The sequence below is a fragment of the Bufo gargarizans genome, chromosome 8 (genome assembly GCF_014858855.1).
Source record: "Bufo gargarizans isolate SCDJY-AF-19 chromosome 8, ASM1485885v1, whole genome shotgun sequence".
NCBI classification, from domain to species: domain Eukaryota; kingdom Metazoa; phylum Chordata; class Amphibia; order Anura; family Bufonidae; genus Bufo; species Bufo gargarizans.
In genome coordinates, this window is record NC_058087.1 from 57,040,082 (window position 1) to 57,051,769 (window position 11,688).

Consider the following 11,688-nt stretch of genomic DNA (forward strand, 5'->3'; position numbering starts at 1 on the left):
CACGGAGCATTATATCAATCATGTTACTGCTCCGTGTCTCTGTTGTCCGGAGCGCGGGTTGGCTCTCTTTGACGTAGCGGATGACACGCTCGTGTGAAACAGCCCTTATTAAGGCCTCCTGCAGCACGCAAATCACGGATCTGCAAAATACGGAGGCGGTCAGTGTGCATCCCGCAATTTTCACTGGACCCACTGTAAAAAAAAAAAAAAAAAAAAAAAAAAAAAGCCTATTCTTGTCTGCAAAACGGACTTAAGGCTCATTCCCTGCAGTACATGCGCTGATAATCTCCCTCACTGGAGGTTTAGTATTATATCAGCGCTCCCTGCACTGACGGCCTGGTGAGCGAGGGGGGCAGCAGCCTGAACCAATGATATGACTGGGGTCTTTGACTCCGGGTTTGACACTGCCTAAATTGGTAAAATAAATCTTCAGGATATTAAGAAGGGATGTGTTTGTGTAATGTACACACTACAGATTTTATGCTACATAATTGAATTTTTGCAAGCATTTTTTATTACAGTTTTTTTTTTTTATAAACCCCATTAAATGTGCAGACAGTAGTCCTGGGACCCTTTCTGGGGGCCCAGGGCTGACTGTACAGTGGTCCTCCAGTCCCATATTGTGTCATCTGGAACCCCGCTTATCTTTCTTCATGCTGTTTGTTTAACGGTTGTTGAGAGCAATAAAAGGGTTAAACTTATTCAGCAGGAGCGCCCGATGCAAAGCGTCACAAGAGACCCGTGAAGGGCTCAATCTACAAAGCTACTAAAATACAGGACTGTAGAATAAGGTCCTTTGGCCTCGTCCACATTTCTGTTTTCAAGGACATGTGCTGTCCGCATTTTCCCACGGACAGCACACGTACCCATTGATTTCAATGTGTCTGTTCACATTTCAGTATCAGGTCAGTAAAATAAAATCATGGAGGCATGCACTTCTTTGATCTGTGACACGGTCCAAGCACGCCCATTGAAGTCCATTGCATCCGTTTTTCACTGTGAATTACGGATGACACACGTATGGTAAAAAAACGGACACATGGACCAACCACGGATCCTTTACAGACACCTTCACAGATGAAACATGTAAGTTTTTTTCACGGACGTGACACTGACACGGAAATGTAGACGAGGCCTGAACCCCCACCAAGCGGTACCTGTTAAGAAAGCCATACTTACCTGCTTTCCATCTCTCAACTTCTACACGGACAGGGTCACATGCGCCACTGCAGCCAAAGGCTAGCCTCAGTGCTGACATGCAGTAATGTCTACTGCTAAGGCCAGTCATTGGCTGCAGCAGCACACGTGACCCTGTCCATCCAGATGTTTACAGGATGGGGACTGGCAGTCCGGCCCGGGAGCCACTGAGCTGGAATGGAGTGGCAGGGAGCAGGTAAGTAGGAGTTTCTTCACAGGTACTGCTGGGCGGGTGGAGGAGGTTTTTAAAAAAAAATCCTGGAAAACCCTTTCACAGCTGCCATAACAAGGCATATTGCCAGTTGTTAAGGGGTTTTCTGGGATTTTCATAATGATCCGGATCGGTCATCAATATGAGATCTTCCGGGGTCCGACTCCAGGCAACCCCCACAGATCAGCTTTCAAAGAGGTTGTGGCGCTCCGTGAGCGCTTAGGCCTCTTCCTAAGTCATGTGACATCACGGATAACAGTCACATGGCCTGGGCGCAGTTTTGTCCCATCCAAGTGAATGGGGCTGAGCTGCTATCAAATGGAAGGCACTGTGCATGGTAAGCTGTGAGGAGGCTGTAGTCTCCTTTAACAACTGACCCCCCCCCCCCCCCCCCAGATCTCACAGTGATGACCATCAATATAAAAATCCTGGAATACCCCTTTTAAGCAGTACAACAAAGTAATTAACAGGAATGACACCAGAGAACCTTCCCCCCATGTTATTTTATTATCACCATGTCAAACTTATTTCAGAAAGTTTTCCGGACAATAGCATGGGGGCGGGGTGGGGGGTCAAATAAAGAACGATGGGAGCATAACATGCAAGTCGACATACGCCAAGGAATGTACCATTAAAAATCAAGACTAAAAATAAAAAAGTGCCAAATATTAGAGCATTCAAGTGAGTACTGTGCAATATTCACGGTCGTCAAGGCAATTCTTCTGTACAGTGGTACAGGATAGGAGCATGCGTACACGCGGGAAATACAGAGATATGTACAGAGTCGCTGGTTACAATACTGCGCAGTCTATGCTTCATTCGCTGTTATCAGCTTCCTCCCATATTCAGAATCAAAGCTAGAATATAAAAAGTTTTAAAAACCACCTTCTCTGACCTTCCATGGGCAGTGTAGGTGGGGGTGGGGGAGGTTTAGGCTAAAAAGAATGGTCCGGTCGATCACAGCTTTCATAGGACACAGGAGAAGTAGTCTCTGGAGTCGTCCCGTTGATGAAACCTCTGGAACACGACGCTCATAAATACTTGGTTTGCAGCAGTTCAGGGATTCATAAATACAGTATGTCTGAAGTCCAATGTCTCTTCACAGCTCACGGGGGTCATCTGGACTTTAGTCTTGACATCATCCACTCCAGTCCTTGACAAAGGCTAAACGATGTGAAAAGAATGAAAAATGAACGATGGAACGGGCAACCAGCAATGGACATGCTCTTCAGATGGCCACCTATATGACTGACACTATCGCCCAAGTTTCCCAAATGCCGTAATCGCAAACCCGCCAAGTTACGTATCATCACTTGCCGTACAGGGATCCAGTAACAGTGAAAAGTGTCGTCCCACACATAGCAAGCACTCACATGGCTAAAGTGATGGAAAAATACAGTTAGGGCTCTTGAAATGCCACAAAAAAAATATATTACTTTTTCTTTGGACACTGGCGGGAGCATTTTTTATGATTACATTTTCTGATTTTAGGCTAAAAAACATTTTTTCAATCGGTCTTCATTAAAAATAGTCAGCCGTTTTTGAGATACAGATGTTGAAAGTCAGTCTGTCGCCTTCTGTTTTCTTGGAATCCAGTCATCTGATGGCTCATGTGCAGCCTTATTCACACAGTCAGTGTTTTGTTCAATGATTTCCATCAGTGACTGAGCCAAAACCAGAATTAGAGCCTCCACAGACATAAGGTATAAGGGAAAGATCTGCACCTGTTCTGTGTTTAGAGCCGCATCTGGTTTTGGCTCAAAATCACTGATGGAAATCACTGATCGAACACTGATGTGTGAATGAGGCATATCTCTGATCTCCTGACCTCATAAACACTCATTATAGCTCAATTCTTATCAAACTGATAGAAATGTGGCTTAAATAAGTGTTAATGTGGTCAGGAGATCATTACATGAGAACTAAACATGAGCCGTGAGATGATAGTAAATAGGAAAGAGCGAATCGACTTCGGATGAAACATCCAAAGTCGATTCGCATAAAGCTTTGTTTAGAATACTGTACGGAGCGAGCGCTCTGTACAGTATTAGAATGTATTGGCTCCTATGAGCCGCAGTTATTACTTCGCGAAGTCTCGCAAGACTTCGGGTAATAACTTCAGAAATTAACTTCTACTGTTAAAAACCTTTTACCGAACTCGGTTTCGGTTCCAAGTGGTACCTTGTACCGGACCGCCAAGCAACAACTTTCGTGTGCATGAGCCCTTATACCCATCTCTCACCAACACAGTCCAAATGTCCAATGCATGCACACCTCCACATGTACGGTATAATTTTTCCACTTAGTATCCCTCCTTAAAGTACATTTTGTCTTTTTACATCCCACAGATTTTTCGTGCCGATAGGGCCCCGTACAATTTTTTTTGTTTGCCCCGCACTATTTTTGCTACACATTACAAGTCAGTACAAAGGATGGACTGGAGCCTCACCCCTCTCCAGTGAGCGCACAGCAGGCTTGTATGTGCCACTGATGATCCTTCACAGAGGTCAGCTTCAAGAACTGGGAGATTTCGGCCACTGTCATGCACTCCTTCACATCTTGTTTATTTGCGAAGACCAGCAGTCCAGCTTTCTTTAGGTCCTTCAGTTTTCAAAAAGGATAAAAACTATGATCATTTGGTATCTAGATGGCACATGTTTATTTTTTCATTGAACTCTAATCTACTTTACAACATTGAAAACAGGTTCTGATCTTTTCCTGTTCACAGCTGTAGTTCGGCTACAATTGCATCCCATCTAGGCAGTCCTCTGTGAGCCAAACAGCCCGCATTCCATATATTAAGCAAATATCTGAGGCCTCATGCACACGGCCGTTGATTCGGTCCGCATCCGAGCCGCAGTTCTGGCGGCTCGGATGCGGACCTATTCACTTCAATGGGGCCGCAAAAGATGCGGACAGCACTCCGTGTGCTGTCCGCATCCGTTGCGCTGTTCCGTTGCACAGCAAAAAATATATAACCTGTCCTATTCTTGTCCGCACTTTGCGGACAAGAATAGGCAGTTATATTAAAGGCTGTCCCTGCCGTTCCACAAATTGCGGAACGCACACAGACTATCCGTGTTTAGTGGATCCACAGTTTCGATGTGTTCAGCTCACAGAGGATTATATGGACCACATGCAATTACCACAAACCTTGCAGCTGGGAGCAGGACAAGATCAGGACATTATTTTCAGCTTTCTATTCACTGACAGCAAGAATATGTCGTCAAAAGAGCCGAAACAAAAAAATGACAAAGTTGCAGAGCTTTTCAGCAGTTTCACACTTCAGAATGAATTCTTAAAATAGACTTCCTGCAAACTAACACTAGCAGTTATTTGCTTTAAACCCAACACCATATATAGAACATCAAAGGGATTGTCTCATCTCAGACATTGGTGGCATATCCTAGCAATATGCCACCAGAGGCAAGACCTGGACCTATTTCCAGAACAGGACCCCCAGTGTGAGCAGAGAGCAGCCCATCATGTGGTCGCTCTCCATTCATTTCAATGGAACTGCTGAAAATAGTCGAGCCAGTCACATAGAAATGAATGGAGCGGTGGCAGCGCACCTTGCATGCACGGTGCAATCCCTTTTACTTTTGGGGGTCTGTTCTGGAGGTAGGTGAGGGTCCCTACGTGTCCAGTGTCCTCTGATCTGAGCGACTACTGATTGGACACAAAAGCAGTCAATCAGAGCAGAGGGAAGGGGCTGAGAAGCCTTCAGTGCAGAGAGCCCAAGGTACTGAACATGAAGGGACTGCCTCAAGGACACTTGCCGTTAGAGTGCAAGAGGGATGTAAATTTCAATTTCACGGTCCTGACTCTAGGTATACTCTCACCATTACCGTCAGGCCTTGTTCACATTTCCGTTTTTCACTGACGTGCGCTGTCTGCATTTTCCACAGCACACGGAGCCATGTGCGCATATCAGTATTTATGTTACTGACTGTGGGTCAGTAAAAAATAGTAAAAAAACAAAAACAAAACACGGAGACATGCACGGCTGTGGTCCGTGATGCGGACCAAAACGTTCATTATAGTCTATGGGTCTGTGAAAATCACAGACACAACACGGATGGCATCCGTTTTTCACTGAAGACTGATAGGAGATGGTTTGTGAATTAATTTTCAGCTGAGCAGCGTCCATAGATTACTTAATGGACATCTTCACGGATAAAACACAGACATGAAACTGAAGGAAATGTGAACGAGGCCTTAAAGTGTAGTCAGCCGTTTTGAGGACTAAAGGAGAAGAATCCTGCCAGTCACCGAGTTCCTTCCAAACAGTTGTGCCGCAAGCACACTAGGCATCACTGATTGGAGCAGATCTGCTGTCTGACAGGTCTCCTCTCCTAGAGTAGCATCCATACATCCTTAAAGGGGTTGTCTGGGTTCAGAGCTGAACCTGGACATACCCATAATTTCACACAGGCAACCCCCCTGACAAGAGTATCGGAGCATTTCATGCTCCGATGCTCTCCCTTGCCCTGCACTGGATCGAGCAGGGCAAGGGCTCTTTTATTTACAATAACACACTGCCCGGGCAGAGGCTTCTGCCCAGCAGTGTGTTCGGTGGCGTCACCGGCTCTGATGGGCTAGCTTTAGCACTGCCCTAGCCGTTTTACAGGCTAGGGCAGCGCTAAAGCCCGCCAATCAGTGCCAGTGACGTCACCGGGCTCACTGCTGGGCGGAAGCCTCCGCCTGGCTGCCCTAAGGAGAGCCGGTTTGTCACCGGAAGTCCAGAAAATGCCTTTGCCCTGCGCGATTCAGCACAGGGCAAAGGAGAGCATCAGAGCATGAACTGCTCCGATGCTCAAGTCAGGGGGGCTGCCTGGATGAAAATGGGGATATGTCCGGGTTCAGCTCTGAAGCCGGACAACCCCTTTAAAACCCACTTGCCTGCTGTATTCATTCCTTATGGGTATTTAACAGATACCAGCAGATGACAATGGCATTTTAACCCCAGTAACATGGAAAAACCATCCTGAAAATTTCACTTTTTTATTGTAGATTTTTTATTTTTAACCCCTTAGTGACATAACAAATTTTAGCCTTAAGGACCAGCAACATTTTTCCCCAAACATGATAACTTCAATCTGTGGGACACTATCCATATGATGTTGCCAAATTTATATATATTTTTGTATATGTTTTTTCTCTTCTTCCTGCAGCCAGCAAACCCAACTGTCCCCATCCCCTCCTCCTCCAGGCTGGCTGAGATCACAGCCAGCTGAAGGGGGAAGCGCTGTTTTAACTCTACATATCTTGGGCTGAATAGCTAGATATATGAACATGTTTGAAAGCTGACAATCTAAGTTTTAAAACAAGAACAGAATCACAGCCTTCTCTCTACTACAACAGGAGATAGCTGTTAGAAATCAGGTCAGGAGTGAAAGCAGCTGAAACCTGATTTAATTTTCAGCTGCTACCACTCCTGACCCAGTATCTAACAGCTATATCTTCTGAAGTAGAGGATATATTGCTGTGATGCTTAGACTGTCAGATTTCAAACAAGACCAGGCTCATATCTGTAGCTGCTACCGATCCCATAATAAGAGGGGTTAAAGCAGCCCTCCTCCTTTTTCACAAAACCTGAGCTAAAGCAAAACTCTTAGGCCTCTTTCACACGGGCATTACGGATTGGGGCTGGATAGGATGCGGGTGCGGGGAAATCGTGCGAATGAGCACACAATTTCAGTCAGTTTTGACTGCGATTGCGTTGTTCAGTTTTTTCCAGCACACGCGTGAGAAAAAACTGGATGTGATACCTTCAATGAAGTTCGGGTTAGTTGTAGTGTAGATTTTATTATTTTCCCTTATAACATGGTTATAAGGGAAAATAATAGCATTCTTTAATACAGAATACTTAGTAGAAGGTCAATTGAGGGTTAAAAAATAAATAAAAATAACTCACCTCCTCCATAGCTGCCGATCTCTGCTCTTTCTTCAGGACTTGTGGTGACATCACTGATCTCATCACATGGTCCATCACCACAGTGATGGACCATGTGATTGGACCATGTGATGTGACATCACCACAGGTCCTTTAGCCGGCAGCTCATGATTGAAAAGTAAGAAGAGATCGGCAACTACGTGATCAAGAGGAGAAGGCGAGTTAATTTTATTTATTTTTTTTAATTCCTCAATCCACATTTTACTAAGCATTCTGTATTAAGAATGCTATTATTTTCCCTTATGACCATGTGATAAGGGAAAATAATAAAGATCGGGTCCCCATCCCGATCATCACCTAGCAACCATGCGTGAAAATCGCACCGCATTCGCACTTGCTTGCGGATGCTTGCGATTTTCACGCAGCTACATTCACTTCTATGGGGCCTACGTTGCGTGAAAAACACACAAAATAGAGCATGCACAAGTGATGTGTGAAAATCACCGCTCATGTGCACAGCCCCATAGAAATGAAAAGGGACGGATTCAGAGCGGGTGCAATGTGTTCACCTCAAGCATTCCCCCCTTGCGTAAATCTCGCCCGTGTGAAAGGGGCCTTAAGGGGTTACAGGAGGCACATCTTGTTTTCAAGTTCCTTTTAAATTATATCCACTGCATACACCTGGTAGCTGCAGCCATTTCCTTTCACTGTATTTGAACATGTGACCTACTAACAAAAAGTAATGTTGTTCTATGACTCAAACCACTAAATGTGAGTAATGACTAAACTCAGTTTTACGAGCTGGAACTTACCTCATGAGATAACATTTTATACAGCTCCTCTCTGGTCACAGATATCCGCTCTCGATCGGTGCTATCCACAACCACTATTACAAACTGCAGGTGAAGAGAGGACACGTGTCAGGCAAGGACAGAACAAGAAACGTGCAAAATATGATTTACATGGGGATAAAATAAACAGAAAAAAAACATTTACTTCAATGGGAATGAGCTGCAATATCAGTCAGAACCACTGTCAAAATTATGGAACTGCCCCTGGTGAACCCCAGCACCATGGACATCCTTAGTCCGGAGACCGTCCAATAATTCAGCATCTTTGTCCCCAGAATCTGAATTTTACTGTAAGTGTAAGCAGCGTCGGACTGGGGTTCCTAAGGCCCACCAGAGGAAATTATTCTGAAGGCCCAACCCCTATATCATAAAAAAAAAGTGGGAAATGGATTGGATCCAAAAGGCAGTTAAATGTCTTTTTTTTCTACTGGATCTTTGGTGCCCTTTATGGTAGAGCCTGGGCCATCAGAGGATTCTCTGGACCTCTTTTGGGCCAGTCTAACACTGAGTGTAGGTTCACCTTAGAAGGGTTTTCAAGATAGGGGTTAATTGACCATGGGGACACACATTGATCATGGGAACAGGGGTCCTGTGTTACCCTGTTAAACAGATTGGCGATTGTACATGTGCACACTGCAAGCAATCTTGGGCAATGCCATAGAATGAATAAATGTGTGATCACCGCTCCATTTGAACAGGGGAAGACGGGACCCCAGTTCTGGTGATTGGCAGGGCTCCCAGCAGTCAGACGCCCACTGATCCTCTGCTAGGTAGTGAGTGAACTAATTGTCTTCTACAGGCATCAGGACTTCATGTTACAGCCTTAACAGGGTGGGCAGGAAACGCATGGAATGCACTTTGTGATGTCACCGTTCCCGCTGAGTATCGCCTTTGGTTACACGCTTGCCTCAGTATTTGTATAATAAGTGTTCCAAGAAGAGCGGAGAGATTCCTGACCACCGATGTCCCACATAAGAAACCTTGTGTTATTCACCACGATCTCCTCCACGTTGCTGCCTATTGTCGGAGACGTGTGGACGACTTCATTCATGGAACTGGAAAAGAAAGACAGATGCGGGTCAATACTTCAGAGATCACAGCGCAAATAACGAGGCTCCACAGCAAGTCACATGACAGCTGCAGGGATTCTGACCACAAGTCCCTAACAGGAAAACAGTGAGATCGTACGAGAAGCCCCAACAAATCACTTTGGGGGGAGATTGCGCCTTAAAAGTGACGTCAAAAAGTCACAAACTATGTGTGCATCTCTCAGCTTTTCCGCCACTCTCACCACTTTCCTTAATGGTGGTGTGGCAAGGTCAGGAAGGGGGCGCGGACAGTCACCACAACAAATTTATGACATTTACGCCAGTTTTCTGGTGAAAAAGAAGCCAGAAATTTATGGCAGCTCTGAGCAGACGCACATTTCTGTTTAGGCGCACAGACTGCTGGAGGGCCTGCTGCCTCGTCATAAATTAGCTGCATCCTCTGGCAGCGCTGGGATATCAAGACAAATAAAATAAAACAAATTTTTTGCACAAATAAGATAAAATTTTCTTAGGGTAAGGGGAGTCCGGCAGGCTGTTCCGGCGGGTGGACAGCCTGTCGGATCTGTCCTGCCGCTGGTTCATGTGTGCCCCTGGCCTGCCGCTCTATAATGACTATAATGGGGGCGGGTGCGGAGTTCCGGCGGCAGCACGGCAGCGCACAGCGAGGGGCAGCCGGACTAAAAGTACGACATGCAGTACTTTTAGTCCGGCTGCGTATCGCTGTGCGCTGCCGTCGGAACTCCACCCCCCATTATAGTCATTATAGAGTAGCAGGCCAGGGGCACACATAAACCAGCGGCAAGACGGATCCGACAGGCTGTTCACCCGCTGGAACAGCCTGTCAGACTATGTCAGGAAATCCTCCCAAGATATACTTTTTATCTACCCAGCAAATGCAGTTTGCAAAGATCTTAACAAATGTAAACTTCGGGAGGCGTTGGGATTAGATTTGGGGCTCATGCACACAGCCGTTGTTTGGGTCCACATCCGAAGAGCATTTTTTGCGGCTCAGAAGCGGACCTATTCACTTCAATGTGTAAAAGATGCGGACACCGCTCCGTGTGCCGCCCGCATCCGTTGCTCCGTTCCATGTCCCCGCAAAAGGAAAAAAAAAAAAAAGGAACATGTCTTATTCTTGTGTGTTTTGTCCATTTCTATTGTAGGCCGCCGGTTCCATTCCACAAAGTGCGGAACACACACGGCCGGCATCTGTGTTTTGCAGATCCGCAATCTATGGCCTGCAAGACACGGCGCGGTCGTGTGCATGAGCCCTTATGCCTATTATTATTATCTTCAAGTTCATTCTGAATTAACGGGGATCGATAAGACCCCAAAAAAAAGGAGGTGAAAAATATGCAGGTGTCAATAAAGGGGTATAATATATCACAGCCAAGCCTTGCCCCCGAGGTACGTACAACTGATACAGTATAGTCGTCTTCCCCGCATTATCCAGGCCCACGATGATGACTTTGTGCTCTGAAATACAGAAATAAAACATACAAAAAATAAATGGAAACGTTTGTGGTTTGTTTCCGAGAACAAGGGGTTGTGGCCCAGTCACTACGGCAAAGCAGAACGGAAGAATGAGGTATTACAACAATAGAACGTCACTCGGACAAGCCAGGAGGTGGGGGGCTGGGAGATGGGACACCTGTTCTGGACTAGTGTCCTCTCATAAATGGGTTACCCTACCTTGAACTGATTCACAGGTTATGGCCTGCTCACTGAGGATATCAGCGGGGGTCCCAGTTTTTAATTGCTTCCATGTGTCCAAAATAAAGGAGTAACATTACAGTCTTGAAATATCCTACGCTTTGTGTCTGCAGCTCTCATGCACACCTATGCGTCTCCGTGGTTACAATGTATTTTGCTATCAGAACAGGGGGCTGCAGGATCAGACTATAGCAGGTTTGTTGTGGACTGTTTCCTAACTGAAATAAAACCAAGTCCAGACGCATGCGCAATAGACACCGTCGGAGATGGCAGTATGACTAATCGAGTACACATGCGCACCAAACATCCTCCCGATGTGAGAAGATGACGAACTACCTATGGATGTGGTGAGTGGACGGATCATTATTCTGTCATACGAGCGACGGATTTTGATTGGATCTTAAACTAAGAAATACCTACCCATAGAGGTTAAAAGCCTCTTCCTGTATGTCGCTCGTGTTGTCAGTAGCTCCATATCCCCTGAAGACGCCACATCTGTGGCGAAACATGTCGGGGGAGCTACAATCTGAATTTTAGTCAAGTGCAGCTGTGATAGTGTATCTGAACGGGGTCTGACTGCAGACACACCTTGTGTTAGACACATACAGGCAGGGAATCGCAACAAAATGTTATTATTTACAGACTAGTATAAAGCGATCGTACATGACCTTTAATATCACGATCTGTGCAGAGACCAACAAAACTACCTGGCCGATGCTCTATTTGAGCTGGTAATAGAGGGAATAAGAGTGTCATGATAACACTTATTGG

At 45.7% G+C, this 11,688-nt stretch overlaps 1 protein-coding gene across 1 annotated transcript; it reads right to left on the bottom strand.

Annotated features, from left to right (window-relative positions):
* Positions 1 to 1,892: 1,892 nt before the first annotated feature.
* LOC122945147 (ADP-ribosylation factor-like protein 5A) lies at positions 1,893 to 10,755 on the bottom strand. The gene is made up of 5 exons (XM_044304059.1): positions 10,620 to 10,755; positions 9,063 to 9,210; positions 8,117 to 8,200; positions 3,858 to 4,009; positions 1,893 to 2,572 (listed from the first exon to the last, which is right to left on the bottom strand). Exons 1-5 carry the CDS (start codon positions 10,700 to 10,702, stop codon positions 2,524 to 2,526), a joined length of 516 nt encoding a protein of 171 aa, XP_044159994.1. The 5' UTR covers positions 10,703 to 10,755; the 3' UTR covers positions 1,893 to 2,523.
* Between the last annotated feature and the right edge of the window lie 933 nt (positions 10,756 to 11,688).